The sequence below is a fragment of the Cygnus atratus genome, chromosome 19 (genome assembly GCF_013377495.2).
Source record: "Cygnus atratus isolate AKBS03 ecotype Queensland, Australia chromosome 19, CAtr_DNAZoo_HiC_assembly, whole genome shotgun sequence".
Taxonomy (NCBI): Eukaryota; Metazoa; Chordata; class Aves; order Anseriformes; family Anatidae; genus Cygnus; species Cygnus atratus.
In genome coordinates this window covers 11,857,977-11,873,731 of record NC_066380.1, presented here as the reverse complement: position 1 = coordinate 11,873,731, position 15,755 = coordinate 11,857,977, and the positions used below count along the sequence as shown (strand labels likewise).

The following is a 15,755-nucleotide window of genomic DNA, read 5'->3' as shown; positions in this document are numbered from 1 at the left end:
CAAGCAGGGCTCAGGGGCTGGGGCCAGGCAAGGGACTGCCAGCTCTGCCCAGCACACCGCGCTCTGGGGCACTGTGGGGGCCAGGACCTGTTGTGGACATTGGGGAGCCCCCACAGCCTTCCTTCCCACACAGCACCCTCCTGCCTGGCCCCTGCCCCAAAGGGTCCCGCTTCCCCAGGATGAGGCTGCAGCACCTAGTGCAATGCCAGGGCTTGGCCCCAGTGCTCCATGATAGAGACATAGCTGGGACCCCAGTCACTGAGATCCTGGGACCACCTCTCACCCTCTCCTCCTCGAAGCTGATGAGGCCTTCGTCATCAGTTTCCAGGTCCTCCTGCTCCTCCACCACCAGGGCCTGCAGCTCTGTGGGGGTGGCCCGTGGGCGCAGCAGGCTCAGCACGCGCTCCAAGGGTGACTGCATTGCACAGCTAGGACTTGTCTCCTGCTGCTCCAGGTTGTCGCTTTGCTTCTTGGCAAAATTCACAAACACCTGGCAGGAAAAGGGTGAGAGGCTGCAAGAGACATGGCACAGAACCTGCCCCAGGCTGCCCCTAGCCTGACGTTTCTGCACCGGAGATGAGCCATGAGCACATCCCCGCCTCTGCATGCACCCATGTTCCTGGCCTAGCACTTGCTGCTCTTGTCCTGAAAGAGGCTTTTGCAGGCACTTGGGCATGGTCACCCTCCCTGGGCACAGTCACCCTCCCTGGGCATGAGCACCCAGCTGCTCACTCCATCCCAGGCCTCACATTGTCCAGCGTGGTCTGGCTGACAGAGTAGTCTTCAATGCCCAGCACATCCACCACCTGCTCCATCTTGCTGAAGACCTGTGCCAGTGAGATCTGGTCTGACTTGAGCTGGTACTGGGCCTTAGTGTGGTGCCGCTCCTGCAAAGGACACTGAGGTCACACCCCAAACCCCATTCCATCACCCCACAGGGGGATCCCATGGAAGACACAGCCCCTTGGGGGACGAAGGCTGCTTTCCACCATGACACATGGGCTGGCAGGGATTGCACTGCCACCACTGGGATCTCACCTTGAGGACGGCCTCAGGAAAGTTGCGGTTGAAGAACCTCACCACCTCCTTGACGTTGAGGCTGGACTTTGTGCGCACTGTGATCATGTAGCCATCTCCAAACCTGCACAGGCATGAGGGACCCCGTGAGACCCTACCTCCCCACCTGCACCTCTGTGGGGAAGGACTGATCCCATGGAAACGTGCCCGCTGGGGATGATGCTCACCAGGCTGCCACTGAACCCCCCAGGACAGTCAGGCGCCAGCCCAGGCTGCCCTGATCCCCATGCCCACCCTCTAAAGCAGCAACCGCACAAAGGGTTGAAATCTTGATGCAGATGCCATGAAGAAACCAGCCATACACCCTGCCATGCAGGAACCAGCACCTCCTGGCATGTGGCACACACAGGATGCTGGACCCCTCGCTAGGTCCTTACCTGTTTTTCAGGTGCTGGATGCTGCCGAGACATTTGAGCCGCCCATTCACCATGATGGCCAGGCGGGTACAGAGCGCCTCACATTCCTCCATACTGGGGAGACAGGACAGGCTTGAGCTGGGTGGCTAGAGGCCACACAGCATGGGCAGAGGGCGCAATGTCTACCTGCAAGGGGCTGCGGGCTGGGCATAAGTGGAGCCAAGTTCCTCAGGCCTTCACCCCTTGTGCCATGGCACCACCACCAGTGATGGGAGACAGCAAGAGGGTGTCCCGGGCTCCCTCCCTGTGTCCTTTGCCATACACTGTCCCCTGGAGTCCAAAGAGCCCCACTTCCACCCACCACCTGCCCACACAGCGTATGAGGTGCCTGGAGGTGTCATGGGTGTAGCCCAAAACCCCTCAGACCTGTGGGACGTGAGCACCACGGAGCGGCCTGTTTTGATGACATCCAGGATAAGGTTCCAGAGGAAGCGCCGTGCCTTGGGATCCATCCCCGTCGTTGGCTCATCCTGTGGGACAGATGGCACGCTCAGACAAGGCAGTTCCTAGGGGGACCCCGCCACTCCCTGCCTTCCCATCGCATGGGCACAGCTCTGCTTCCCTGCCCCTTGGAACTCTTGTGGTGGAGCCAGTGGCAGACAGCTTCCACCCAGGGCCCTGTTTCACCCGGGATGGCTGCACACTAGCTTGGGTCCAGCCCCAGGGACATGGGACTGAGTGGGAGCACAGGTCAGTGATAGGGGTGGGTCAAGGACCCCACATCACAGGGTGTTGGGGTGGCCCGGGGCGCACCAGGAAGATGAAGGCTGGGTAGCCAATCAATGCGATGGCTGTGGACAGTTTCCTCTTGTTGCCTCCACTGTAGGTGCTGGCAGGCTTGTCGGCGTATTTGGTCAGCTCGAGCTTCTTCAGTGCCCACTTGACTACCTGCAAGGTGCAGAGGGCTGTGGTCACCCTGCCAGGGCTCCAAATGCCCCTGGTCATGGGACATGCAGAGCTGGCAGTATGCAACGGGCAAGCAGCCAGGCCCCACAGCATGGACCAGCTGCCAAGCGATGTGCCGGGCAGGGGAGCCCCATGACAGCCCCTCGCACAGCCCTGTGTGTCGGTGGGGCCTGTAAGCACCTGTGCCCAACCCTGGCCCAGTGATGGGCACACTGCTGGATCAGCACTGCCCTTGGGCAGCGACAGGCAGAGTCATGAGGGCAGCAATACCCGCTCAGGTCCCCACTGGTGGTTGGTGAAATTCTGTTTCCAGAGCAGCCCACGGCACAGCACCAGCCCTCACACACCCCACCAAAGCCCTACCCGCTCCTCGTCCTTCCACGGGATGCCGCGCAGGCGGGTGTAGAGCTCCAGGTGCTCCTGGGCTGTCAGCTCGTCGAAGAGCGCATCGAACTGTGGGCAGTAGCCCAAGCTCTGCTGGACCTGCAGGAGCTCCTTCAGGATGCTGCAGAAAGGACAGAGGGGCCACAGGGAGAAGAAATTACTGTCTGCCCACAGTTTTCCCTTTTGAGAACACCCGTTGCTCACCCTCCTTTCACATGCCTTTATATTGCAGCATCTTATACCAAGTAAACTGCAACCAGCAGCCCTGGCCAAGAGCCAGGGTCACTTGCCACACCACAGACAAGGGTCAGCCCAGCAGGACATAGGGCTGCAGAGTCCCACTCAGGCTTCTTTTTCCTGGGAGATCCCAAAGCAGGCCCCATCCCATCCAGTCAGGCTGTGCCCCCGTACCTGTGCCCATTAACGAAGGCCTCTCCTCCTGTGGTGCTCTCATCCCCTGTCAGCATCTTGAAGGTGGTCGTCTTTCCTGCACCATTGACACCCAGCAGCCCGAAGCACTCCCCAGGCCGCACGCCCACACACAGCCGATCCACGGCCAGGATGCGCCCAATCTTGCGGGACTTGTACACCTGGCAGAGCAGGGCAGGGGTGCTCAGCACGCTGCCCCGGCACCCTGACCCAGCCAACATCCCTTGGATGCCCCAGAGCATCTCCCATGCCTGCAAGCCCAGGGCAGCCTGGGGTTGCTGTACCTTGGTGAGATTTTCAATCTTCAGCATGTCATTGTCAGCATCCCCACGCAGGACACGGTGCCGCTCATTGGCTACATCAATGTCGTCTTCGATGGGCTTGGTGGAGACAGGGAGCCGCCTGCAGGAGGGTGCAAGGGGCAGGGTGGAGATGGGTGTGAGCAGAGGCCAAGCAAGCTGCCATCCTGTGCCCCCACAGGAGGCAGAGGCCAGGGTCGGAGGACCTCCCCAGCTCTGTGCCTGCTGGAGAGGCAGCCCTGAGCTAAGGGGTCCCAAAGCAAAACTTTGCCCCATTTAGAAGATCTGGGAAGGCTCTGCCCTGCTTCGCTGTGCTCTGCTAGAAACACCCAGAGGCAGCTCGCAGCTGGGCATTGCCTGCTTGGCCCCACGCTCCCAGCCACACTCACTGGGGCTTCCGGAAGAAGTTGTATTGGCACATGATGGTGATGAAGAAGCCGACGAAGCCTTCGATTGTCATGGCAACAAGCCCACGTGTCACAATGTCCCATTCAAAAGGCGATTTCATTTTATCAAACTGCCCTGAGTGGGATGAAGAGAACAGAGCAGCTGTGGGGACACCGTCCCAGGAGGACATCCAGCCCATGTGGCCTCCTGCACAGCTGAACCCACGGCCCCAGTGCGACAGTGCCTCTCCAGGGGATGGGGACGCCAATCCAACCACCAAGGAGGGAGCCTTGCCTCACAGGCTGTACAAAATCTAAAAATGACCTCTGGAAACAGCAGCAAATATTTGCAGTGGGAACTACTGCAGCAACCAGGTTCCCACAATTTTCCACTCTGTGGCCTTGAAATGACCTCATAGCCCCCTTGACAGCATGTGGCAGCCCTGTCCATGGAGGCCAGCCCTGGCTGCAACCACATGGCAGCACTACTGGACACACAGACACTCCCACCCAGTGTGCTCCCTCCCTACCACGGCACCCTGGAGAAAACAATAATGGTTTTCCCAGTCCAGAAGGCTGATTTTAACCCCGCCCACACAAGGAAAAAACACTCAAACTGGAGATAACGCAGGCTACGTTCCTGGTCAGAGGCTCAGCAGCAAAACAGCCAGGCAGCAGCAGCCTTTATTTCACCACCACCTTTGCTGTACAACTTAAGCTGGCCTGTTACAACATGACACTGTCTAGCTCCAGTGTCCCCTCCCCTGCCTTCTGTGCCTGCTGCCATAGCTGCCTGGGCTGTTTGGTGTTGCTGGCACCAGGGCTGGTTACAACAAGGCTTTCCATTCACAGTGTATTTGTTGTTGAAATCATCTTGCAACTTTTCAGCCTCAGTGGGTAGGATCAACCCAACTGAGAATGCATACTGGTTGGATGTGTCAGATTCTGCTCCTAAACACCCCCCATGAAGCCAGCAGCACCCAAGTTAGATACAGAAGCTGCTGAGAAGTAGAGAGAAGCAAGAATATTTTGAGTCCAAGCTGAAGCTGCAATTGGCAAAAGGGTCATTTTGGATGGGCAATGCAGCCCTGCAAGCAAGAGACCACATCTAGAACAAAACAGCCCTTGCAGTTCCCATCCCTCGTATCACTGCGCATCCACACTGTGGCCCCACCATGGGCAGTGTGTGATGGCAGCAGAAATGCACAACTCTGCCAGGGCTCACTACGTCCACTTTCTGTGGTGCTGATATTTGAGATGACCGAAGGAACCGTGCTCAGCATCACAGGTACCACAACATGCCTGACCCTCAACTGTGCCTCTTCCTGGGTCCCTCTAGTTCACATCCCCTGGATTTTTGCTCCAGATTGATCTGGGCCCTGGCTGAGCCCCACAGGGTGGTTGGAGGGGATGTGCTGGCACAGTGGTCCACCCCTGGCCCAACCTGCCCTGGAGTAAGGGAGGGAGAGAGGAAGAGGCCATACCAATCTTGGCGTAGTACTCATTGATGTACTCATTGTAAGCCATCTCCATCAAGCCGTGGCCCAGGTTGTAGTTAGGAAATACAAGGAAGCAGCTCTTCAGGTAGCTGTTCACCACCTTCAAATCCTGTGGAGATGGACAGAGAGAACATGACTATTGGAAACACCTGTGAGGACTATGAGCACACAGTAGGACCAGGATCGCCACCAATATGCAGCCTGGCCAGACCTCATAGCTGACCCTGCTGTGAGCAGGAGTTTGGAGAAGAGACCTCTTGAGGTCTCGCTCAGCCTGAGCTGTCTCATGACCCAATCGCTGTCACCACCCTGGCAGCAAGCAGGCACTACCACCTGCCACAGGGAGCCACAGGCTTTGTCACAGTGTGGTGGCTCCTCGCACTGTGCCAGAGGCATCTCCCCTCTCATCAAGCTGAGGGAGGCATCTTCTCCCTTCCTGGTGGCCCCAGCCAGAGATGTGAACCCTGTACCTTGTCATGCTCAAAGAGCTGCAGCAGGAACGTGGCAACAGTGGCAGTGATGCCAATGAAGAGGTTGATGACGATGAGGAAGACGTAGGCAGAGCTGGGCACCTCAAACCAGAAGGAGGCAGGGTACATGATGGGGGTGATGGACCAGCTGGGGAGGCAAGCAACAGGAGTGCACATGAGCATGGTAGGACCGTGGCACCCACTGGAGAGCCCTGGGATTGCCCATCTCCCAGCCCCATCCTTCCTGGGGTCTCCCACTCCAGGGTTCACAGCCCACTAGCTACAGGAGCCGCAGAACAGAAAGACAGGGGGACAGAAAAATCTGGGCTAGATCCTGCCTGCTTAGCCACAGTGCAGATGGGGCATCAGAAGGACCCACTGGTGCATCCTGACTTCACCCCCTCCCTTGCTCACCCCATCTGACCGACATACCCATACAGCAGAAAGAGTGAGAGGACGGCTGGGAAGTTGGTGGGAGAGGTGTATGCCGGGAGGTCAAACACGAAAAGGATAATGATACAGCACGTGGCCGGTACCAGGTAGTTCAACTGCAGAAGACAGAAACTTCTGTAACTGCCTGCCCACTCAGCCCTGGGGGCTCAGCTGGTGAGGCCACGTGCCCTGCTCACCATATCCCACACGTAGTTGGCCAACCAGTAGATGACAGGGTCACAGCCGCTCACAAACTGCAGGTGTTTGGCCTTGGTGGCCTTTTCAGCCACCAAGAACACCACAAAGCTGGCAGGCACAAAGGACATGGCCACGATGATGAAGATGGCAATGACCACGTCTGTGCCTTGCAGACTGCAAGGAAGAGGAGAGCAGAGACATCATCACCCTCAGCTCCCCAGCCTGGTGTGGGACAATCACTGTACACAGCACAGGGCATGGCACAAGGACCCCCCCATGTCACAGCCTCCCACTCCCTTCCTATGCAAACCAGAGTGGGAAGCTCCCTCCCCTGCTACATGATGGCCACCCTCCCTCAAACCAGCTCCCTGGACATACAGGTAATCCAAGGACAGGCTGGCGCTCGTCTTGTTCATGGGATGGTTGGTGACCGTGATGCCTGCAGCAAAAAGAAACATAGGACTGTTTCTATCCTGGCTCAGGATAGAAAAAGATACCCCAGCCCCAGCCTGCCTGGTCCTGGTTCTCAGCAGGAGGAGTTTCCCTCCCTGTAGCCCACAAGCAACACACTGCTTTGGGGCCAAGACCTCCCTCTCATCAGCTGGCAGACAGCATCCTTCAGACAACCCTGCAAGCACAGGTGCCAGCAGCAGCACCTCAAGAGGTGCTCCCCAGCCAGACACTGTCTAGCTTAGATCTCAAGCCACACATAAAGGTGTGTGAACCCCCTGCCCCAATTGCGCATTAGCCTGCTTGGTCCAAGAGAGAACATGGCACTTTAGAGCCTTGTTGAACCATGCCCTAAAGCTGTTCCTGATGCGCTTTTGTCCTTAAAACTCCTCCAGGCCCTCACCGTAGGCAGCAGGGTTGCCTTTGCTCTTGGGCAGGTTCGCTCGTAGGATGGCATTGTTGAGAGCATTGAGGTAGGTGGGCATGCTGTGGTAGCCCTTGTTGTTGTAGAAGACCTGGAGGAGCAGAGAAGAGTGGTGGGAGGTAGCAGGAGAGCTGGGCTCACACCAGATGTGGGATGGGATGGGATGGGATGGGATGGGATGGGATGGGATGGGATGGGATGGGATGGCGTGGCGTGGCGTGGGGTGGGGTGGCATGGCGTGGCGTGGGGTGGCGTGGGGTGGCATGGCGTGGCGTGGGGTGGCGTGGGGTGGCATGGCAACAGGGTCCCCCTGCTCATGGCTGTGAGGAGAGCAGGCCATTGCTGACCACATTGGGTCTGACCCATTATGGTGGGAGCTCTGCAAAGAGCTCCATGTGGTTAAGAGCCCCACCAAATCCCTTGCTGGAGAGCACTGCTGGAGAGCAGTGGATGAGGGGCCCAGCTGTGCAGGCAGCACCGCCATCCCCCTTCTCTTCCTCGCCCGTGCCAGGGCTGCTGCTGCCCACCCATCTCCTGGGTACCTCAGGGCTCAGCTTGATCCTACCTGGGCTGTTCTCCGGACGGCGATCTTGCGCACCATGGCAGGGGCCCTGGCCCCAAAGGAGGCTGGAATGGATTTCTGGACATTGCCAAAGGTGAGTGCCCCGTACCTGTGGGACAAAGCACCCCCAAGAAGCTGTGACTGCTGTCCCCTGTGCTCAGGAACAGGGCCACACTCCTGGCTCCCGTCAGCACCCCCAGGGTCTCCCAGAGGCCCCAGCCCCAAGTCCTGCACTATGGCAGAGGGCAGAGCCCTCCCAGCCTCCCTCTTGCCTGTGCAGACGGAAGCGGTCCGAGGTGTAGAGCAGGTACTCGGAGACGTTGCGCCCCGTGATGTCTGCCAGGATGTCCCCCGTCACCACCTTCATCTGTGGGGGGTGGCCTCCCACACCACTGGGGCAGGAGAAACCAGTCCCCTGCATGGAGCATGTGCACTTGATAGGCTCATGGATGATCTGGGGCAGGGCAGGGGCCGAGGTGACAGTCTCTGTGGGATAGAGGAGGCAGAGTCAGGCCCCAGCCAGCCCTGGCTGTGGTGGCTGTGTGGGGCAACATGGGGACAACAGGGGATGAGAGGAGCACATGGAGCAACCTCCCTCATACTCAACCAAGAGGTTCTGGCCAGGCAAGGAGGAGCCACCCTGCTGCCCTTGTGTTAGCTCCTGCTGACCAGAGCCCAGCCTTTAAGTGGCCCTTTGTGTCCCAGTGATATAAAGGGGCCAAGAGATGGACCCAAGAAAAAACGTGGGAGCAGACAGGGAACAGAAATGGTTCAGAGACAGGGCATGAAGTGTGTCTGGAGAAAGCAATGCAGTCATTCTGCTGGCTGGGGACCAAGTACCCAACCCAAATACCAAGACTCCCAATGGCATCATCAGCCCAGTGAGCTCCGCAAGGACTGCTGAGGCTGAATGGGGAGCAGTGCTGCAAGGCCAGCACCAGCCCTGATTCGGAAGTGCAGCCAAGCAATGCTCTGCTATCACCAAGCCAAACCGCACCCAACGGGCACTCTGAGGTGCCACTATAGCTGCTCCTGCAAGGAAGACGTATTGCCCTGCCTGGAGATGAAACCCCAGCCCAGACAGACTGATGCACTAGGTGCAGTGACACCTTTGATAGCAGAAGAGAAGGTTGTGGCGTTCCAAGCACGCAGCAAGTCCTCATCCACTGAGATGGGGTAGTCGGAAGGAGCTGGGGATGGAGGCGGTGGCACGAAGTTGGAGAGCGGCAGGCCCTGAGTGAAGGAGTCGATGCACATAGCATCAAAGTACTTGGCTGCCAGCATCTTGGACTCATTGCTATTGAGGTTCAGGGTCTGCACGGGCTGGTCCAGTGTGTTGTTGAAGGCTGTCTTGAGCACGCAGGTGGCCCCGACACCAGAGGGCAGGTGGAAGGTGTTCACTAGCTGCTGGGGGCTGGCGTCAGGAGACAGCCTGATGCTGCAGGGAGAGCAGTGGGTAAAAGGAACAAGAGGCATGAGACATGGGACATCCCACCTTGGCCATCTTCTGGGCAAGTCCCTGCAGCCTGAGTATGTGTAGTGGCTGAATGGGCACTGGCACCACGGCCGTACAGTCTTGGGTACCCACTCAGCCCAGGCCTGGCATGAGCCAAGCTGATGATCACAGCCAGCGTCAGGACTGGCACCTCTCCCAGAGACACCCCAGGGGAGAACGGAGGCCACTTTCTGCATGGGGCATTGCACTGGCCAGGCTCTGCTCCAAGCCCAAGCCAGCCCCAGTGCCAGACTGACTGTGAACTGCCCTCCCCAGTCCCATCACCCCATTGTGGTTCTGGGTACGGGAGTGAGATTGGGGTGCAGGATGGTGCTCTTAAGCAAGCGGCAGCTCTCACCGGTACTCACGCCGCTCCTCGTTGGCATAAGGAATGAAATTGCCCTTGGGCTGGGTGTAATTGTGGTACTGCGATGGCGAGAGGATGAGGGGTGGCAGGTCACCTGTGGAGACAAGGACAGGAACCTGTTTGTGGCCTCAGCACCCCTGCCCATGCGGCCCCATGCTCACAGGCAGGCTGAGCACCCACAAGCCTTGTCCTTGTCTCACTTGAGTCCCACCCCCAGCATCACCACCAGCCCCATGGGGGCACGCAGAAGGGGCTAAGAGGAGTCCCCAGCATCTGGGTCAGCAAGACCTGGCTGGTGTGAGGGCATCAGGGTGGGCAACGTGCCCTCACTCCAAGCTGCTGCCAGTGCAGAGAGAGGATACCTGACCTGGTGCAAGGGCACGAGTCTGGGCCCTGGAGAGGGGACAGGGCAAGACGCCCTTGTCCTCCTCACCCCACTGGGACAAGGGCTTGCAGGTACCTATTTCAGGCACGGAGAGTGCCACAGTCATGGCCACGCAGACAAAGAAGGCAGGCAGGAGGATCTGAGAGAAGAGGGCCTTGGTGTTGCGCTTGGCACAGTGGAAGCGTTTTACGATCAGCCCATGGAACTGGCGCAGCTTCAGCCACGAGCCCTCCAGCTTGAAGGTCCCCTGCCCGGCCAGGTCATGGTCCTCTGCCTCCACATCGGCCTCTTGGTCTGCAGGGAGGAGGTGGCAGGGAGGAGGATGTGAGCCACCTGCACGGCTGCTCCTGCAGGGCCCCAGTGACCCCACACCTGCCTTAGCCCGTGGCCACCCAGATGCTGAGCTATGCACAGCCACTCTGAGGGGCCACTGAGCTGTGGTGTTACCATGGCATGAAGCAAGGCGGCTGGCTGGCAGGTTTCTCTTGGCCCAAAATGGGAAATTGTTACAATAGTTAAAAAAAAAAAATGTGGTGCTTTTTTGCAGACCCCCCCATCTTCCCATCAGTTCTAGCCAGCCCAGAGGCTCCTGGATGGCAAGGGCTTAGCACAGTCAGGAAGAGGGGGGACAGGTTGTGGGTGTGGGGACCCAGCACAGCAGTGAGTTTGGGGCTAGGACCTGGAAAGTCTGGTTACAGTGCAACACCGCTGCTGCTCTGCCTCCCACTGACCCAAATTCAGCAATACTCAGAGCAATACACAGACCTGGCAGGGGAGGAAGTGTCACAGCAATAAATTAATCATGACAAGAACTGGTGGGATAACCCAGAAAAGGATTTGTGAATTAAACAGTAGCCTTTGGGCTCCTGCCTGCATGCTCTGTGCTTGTGCAATTTGAGCATCCAGGCAGGGACAGTCCTGAAACCACGCCAGCGTCTGGAGGGTGAGCCGCTCTCTGGAAGACAACTCCATGCTGGAGGGCTGGGCTGGCCAGCCAAGAGGAGAAAACCCAGCAGCTCAGCCACCCTATCAGTGCACCCCATGCCACATAGTGCTGCCAGTCTACGCAGCTGCTAGTGTGAGGAGTGTGTTAGTGGGAGTGAGTCTGCAGGTCAGCGCTTGCAGGATTCAAGAGAGACAAAGGGAAGGGCTAACACTGGCTGTGCCTCCACCTGTCGGTGAGCCCACCAGTTCTGTGCCTCAGCACAGAAGCCCTCATGCACATGACACCAGTTCAGGGAGTGCCAACCTTGGCTAGAAGCACCGGTTTCCAGCCATCCCACCCCAATCCTCTTCCCAGGCTGCAGGGCCTGTGCCTCCCTTTCTCTCTCTTTTACAGGCTCCCTGGACACATCGTCTGCTGGAACACAGGCCCACCCCCACTGGGGGCTCAGCTCAGCCAGCATGACCCCCAGTACACCAGGGCATGGCCCCCTGGTGACGGCCAGCTCTGCCTTGGAGCAGCCATCCTCCCCGTCCCAGAGCACCTCTATCGTGGTGCACAAGCAACACACCGCCACGCGGCATTACAAACCTTGCAGACTGATGTTGTCAGGGTCCTGATGATTGTCAAACAATGGAGAGTAATCCCCAAAGAACTCAGAATAAGCCCCACCTTCGTCACCCCGCACAGAGCCCACTGAGGAGGCCGAGCGCAAGGATGCCTGCGACTGCGCCAGCTTGGAGCACGTCACCAGGTTGCTGAGCTCTACCTCGGGCTTCTCAGGCACGTCCGCCTCAGCCAGGGGTTCCCCATTGGCCTCTGGCTTTGGGCCCAGCTCAGGGGCAGGTGGCTGGAGGGCATCCTTCTTGGACTCCTTCATGTCTGGAAGGAGAAGGGGCATTGCTGCTGTCTGTGCCAGCCTTTGCTGTGCCTTGCACAGCGGAGCACAGATGTACTTTGCAAACCCAGACCAGAGCAGCTGCTGGTTGCCCTTAAGCTGGGGCAGGCTCTGCCAGAGGCCTCCCCTCCTCTTTGCAGAGGAGACTCCTGCTCCCATAAAAAAGCGGAAAGGAGACACAAAGCCCACGTAAAGGCACACGGTGCCTTCACCTCACTCCCTGTTCCCCAGTGCTGACAGCACTGCCATGTGCCTCCTGCAGTCCATACCCACATCACTGTTCTCCAGGGACTGGTCCTCCTCAGACACCTTCAGGAAGACCTCCTCGAGAGTGGTGTCCATCAGCCCAAAACTGGTGAGGTCAAGTTCCTCCAGACTCTGCTCCAAGTGCTGTGGAAAGCAAAGCGCTGCATGAGGAGGGCAGGAGGCTCCAGCGCTGCCACAGCATAGGGCAAACCCTCAGCCACTGGTCCGGTGAGTGCTGGTGCCAGGCAGAACAACCCCAAACCATCTGCTGTTGGCAGCTCTTTGGCAGGGCTGGAATGGCCCCAGTGCTGTGTCCTGCCCCTCTGGGACCAACTCCACATGGGCCCACATGCACATTTGTCCCCCCTTAAGCCTCATGAGGTGCCATGCCCATCTGTGCTTGTCCTGCCCCTTCATGGTGATCCCCATCCTTGCACTGCCAGCAAGGCAGGCAGCAGGGTTGTGGGTGGCTCAGGTACCTGGAAGAGCCTCTCAAAGCAGCCCTTCTTGACAGCCTCGCTGGGCAGGATGTAGGAGAGCTCAGTGTTGGTGTCCGAGATGAGGAGGCAGGACGCCACGTATTTCTTGATGAACTGGGAGACGCGGGGCTCAGAGCAGGGGCTGACGGAGGAGTGGCCTAGAGGACTGTGGGGCTGGCCTGGCTCTGCAGCAGAGGGGCAGCACTGGTCATCTCTTCTGGCCTTCTACCAGCAACCCCTGCCATCCACAGTACCCCCAGCACCTCAGGGGTTCCTTCTGCATCTATCACAGGGTGCTGGCAGCTTCTGGCTGCTCTGGCTGTGCTTCCTGGCCTGGGTAGGTGCTCTGCCCTCAGCCCCACAGAGCACCACTGCCCACACCAGACATCAGCAGGCAGCCCCTGGGCTGGACACTAGGATCAGCACCTGGAGGCAACACCTCCACGCAGGATCTAACTGGGGAACCAAAGACCCGAGCAATGCCACCTCTTGCATCACTACCCTGTCCCCCTGTGCCCTATATGTGGCCTATGGGGACTTGAGGCAGGAGCATTTGAGTTTTGACCTCTTGCTCCTTTCCTGTGCACAAAAAGGGCTGGTCCCACCTACTCATCCTCTAAACCCAGGGTCCTGCTGGGCCCACAGACCTGTGCTGTTTCTGGTATCTGACTGCCTCTTCACCACCGTCAGCTTGTAGCCATCGCCATAGGTGCTCTTGAGGAAGAGTGGGGAACCACAGCACTTGAGCTTGCCATGGGAGATGATGGCGATGCGGTCGCCCAGCAGGTCAGCCTCATCCATGTGATGAGTGGACAGCAGGATGGTCCTCCCTGCCCGGTGGCACAAAGCATAAGGAGAGGGTCTGGGGCTACATCAAGGCTGCTGCAGCCCATGCTTGCCCTGCTTAGGTAAGGCACACTGCTTGGGGGCATGGGGAAGGAGAGCACAGAGCTGGCCATGCCCCTGAGGGTCTCACAGGGACCCCTGGGTCACATGTGGAGGGGTCCAACTGCCACAGGGAGACAGACACGGGGAGAGACCATGACACAGCTTGGGCAGGGAGACAGGAGAGGCCCATCTGGTCCCTCTCAGCAGGCAGTGAGGGGTTTTCTCTGTGCTCCTAAGCCCAGGCTCTGTCTTCTGCCCCACAGCAAGCTGTTCTCCCACTCTGGCAACCCAGGTGAGTGCTGTCCTGGCTCACCTGGCTTGTACTTGAGGATGAGATCCCAGATGGCCCTGCGTGCATATGGGTCAACTCCAGCGGTGGGCTCGTCCAGGATCACAGCCCGTGACCCACCTACAAAGGCAATGGCCACTGACAGCTTCCTCTTCATGCCTCCTGAGAGGGTCTGCACCAGGGAATGGCGTTTGTTGGAGAGCTCCAGGTCCTCAATCATCCTGGGGACAGGAAGAGAAGCACCAGGACTGCTGGGGCTGGCCTGTACCTGCAGCCAGCATCTGTGGGGAGCATCTCACTCCTCTTCCCCACATGGTACCCGAGTCTCTTGGCAGTCAGGACAGCCCAGCTACAGCCAAGCTACGAAAGGATCTTATGCCAGCCCAATATCCCAAGCTTCCAAGAAGAGTTGGTGGAGCTGATGTTGGGGTGATCCCTGTTCCCAGATCACCTACCAAGGCATGGCCAGTGGGAAGGGGACCTGCTTCCACAAAAAGCACAGATGGGGGCAAAAGAAGTTGGGGGTGCCTACTTGTCCATCTCCTTGCGGATCTCCTCCTCTGCCATGCTCTTGAGCTGTGAGTAGAACCAGAGGTGCTCCTCCACTGTCAGCCTGTCGAAGAGCACGTTGTGCTGGGGACACATGCCCAGGTTTTTCCGGATCTCATCCATCTCTGTCCGGATATCGTGGCCATAGATGGTAGCGGAGCCCGAGGTCGGAGGGAACAAGCCAGTCAGGATGGACCTGGATGGATGGTGAAAAGGACATGGTAAGGAACGTCACATGCAGTCCCCTGGCCCCAGTCCCAACCACCACCTCCCAGAGTATCTGCTGGGCCCCAGAGCAGTATCAGTGTAGGGCTGTGTACTGGCTGTTGGTCCCCCTCTGTGTCACCCCTACATCCACACCACCTCCCTCTGGGGGCAGCACCAGCAGCCATGGAGCCCTGGAAGTCCGGCCATGCAGCACCTTCCCAACCTACCACAGCTGGCCAGGACACAGCCCACATCCACCCCAGCAGGAACTCACATGGTGGTGGTTTTGCCTGCACCATTGTGCCCCAGGAAGGACACCACCTGGTTCTCATAAAGGTTGAGGCTCAGCTTGTTCAGTGCCAGCTTCTTGTCTGTCTTGTAGACCTTGGTGAGCTTGTCAATGCAGACGACCAAGGGGAGGTGGGTTGGCTCCTCCTCGATTCCCCGTGTCTCCTCTGTCATGAGAATGGAGCAGTGAGGAGTCAGGGCTGGGCACTGAGTGAGTGGGGTTCCCAGGGGTGAATCTCCCCCACTCCATCCTGGAGTGACCGTGCTGGCTCCTGGCCCTTCCCCTCTGCATCTCAAACCTTCCCTGCCCTGAGCGATGGGTAGTAGTCCCTGGGAAGGATCCTGCCCTGACATACAATTTGTCCTTCAGGACAAGGGTGCAGGGGATGCATGGAATCCATGGCCACAGAGCCAGGGCCAAACCCTGAAGCCCTACCACCAACCCTCTGCACCCACCAGCTCACCCAGCCTCCTGTTCTCCATGGCGCAAGCCTGATCCTCTTCCATGATGCTGAGGTGGGTGGTACGGGACCAGGGCCAGGTCCACTCCCAGGTCTCCACTCGTCCATTTCCCAGCCAGTAGGACTTCTGGAAGGGGAAGTACCAGGGCCGCGGCAGGCCAAACATGCCTGCAAGCACAACCCTGCTGCAGTCAGGGCCATCCCTGCACCTCATCTGCACAGAAGCCATCTGAGGGCTGGGGCAGAGCTAAGCACAAGCACAGGCACAGGCATGGGCAGGGAGGTTTCCCCAGCCCAGGAACACCACTGCAGGATGGGGCTGCCAATG

General features: G+C 58.7%; 1 protein-coding gene across 1 annotated transcript in view; it reads right to left on the bottom strand.

Moving 5' to 3' along the window:
• Positions 1–15,755, bottom strand: part of ABCA2 (ATP binding cassette subfamily A member 2) — a 43,026-nt gene that overhangs the window by 2,688 nt on the left and 24,583 nt on the right. Inside the window, exons 21-49 of the mRNA XM_035571168.2 lie at positions 15,431–15,595; positions 14,953–15,133; positions 14,455–14,667; positions 13,947–14,143; positions 13,393–13,575; positions 12,746–12,930; positions 12,290–12,410; positions 11,714–12,004; positions 10,255–10,473; positions 9,786–9,888; positions 9,042–9,370; positions 8,205–8,418; positions 7,936–8,041; positions 7,350–7,461; positions 6,875–6,935; positions 6,496–6,670; positions 6,299–6,414; positions 5,867–6,014; positions 5,382–5,505; positions 3,901–4,033; positions 3,497–3,614; positions 3,195–3,373; positions 2,763–2,904; positions 2,247–2,381; positions 1,860–1,963; positions 1,455–1,547; positions 1,039–1,141; positions 750–887; positions 284–490 (exon numbers count right to left, since the gene is read on the bottom strand). Of these exons, the coding sequence (XP_035427061.1) occupies positions 284–490; positions 750–887; positions 1,039–1,141; positions 1,455–1,547; positions 1,860–1,963; positions 2,247–2,381; positions 2,763–2,904; positions 3,195–3,373; positions 3,497–3,614; positions 3,901–4,033; positions 5,382–5,505; positions 5,867–6,014; positions 6,299–6,414; positions 6,496–6,670; positions 6,875–6,935; positions 7,350–7,461; positions 7,936–8,041; positions 8,205–8,418; positions 9,042–9,370; positions 9,786–9,888; positions 10,255–10,473; positions 11,714–12,004; positions 12,290–12,410; positions 12,746–12,930; positions 13,393–13,575; positions 13,947–14,143; positions 14,455–14,667; positions 14,953–15,133; positions 15,431–15,595 (4,595 nt within the window). The remainder of the gene's footprint in view (positions 1–283; positions 491–749; positions 888–1,038; positions 1,142–1,454; positions 1,548–1,859; positions 1,964–2,246; positions 2,382–2,762; positions 2,905–3,194; positions 3,374–3,496; positions 3,615–3,900; positions 4,034–5,381; positions 5,506–5,866; positions 6,015–6,298; positions 6,415–6,495; positions 6,671–6,874; positions 6,936–7,349; positions 7,462–7,935; positions 8,042–8,204; positions 8,419–9,041; positions 9,371–9,785; positions 9,889–10,254; positions 10,474–11,713; positions 12,005–12,289; positions 12,411–12,745; positions 12,931–13,392; positions 13,576–13,946; positions 14,144–14,454; positions 14,668–14,952; positions 15,134–15,430; positions 15,596–15,755) is intronic.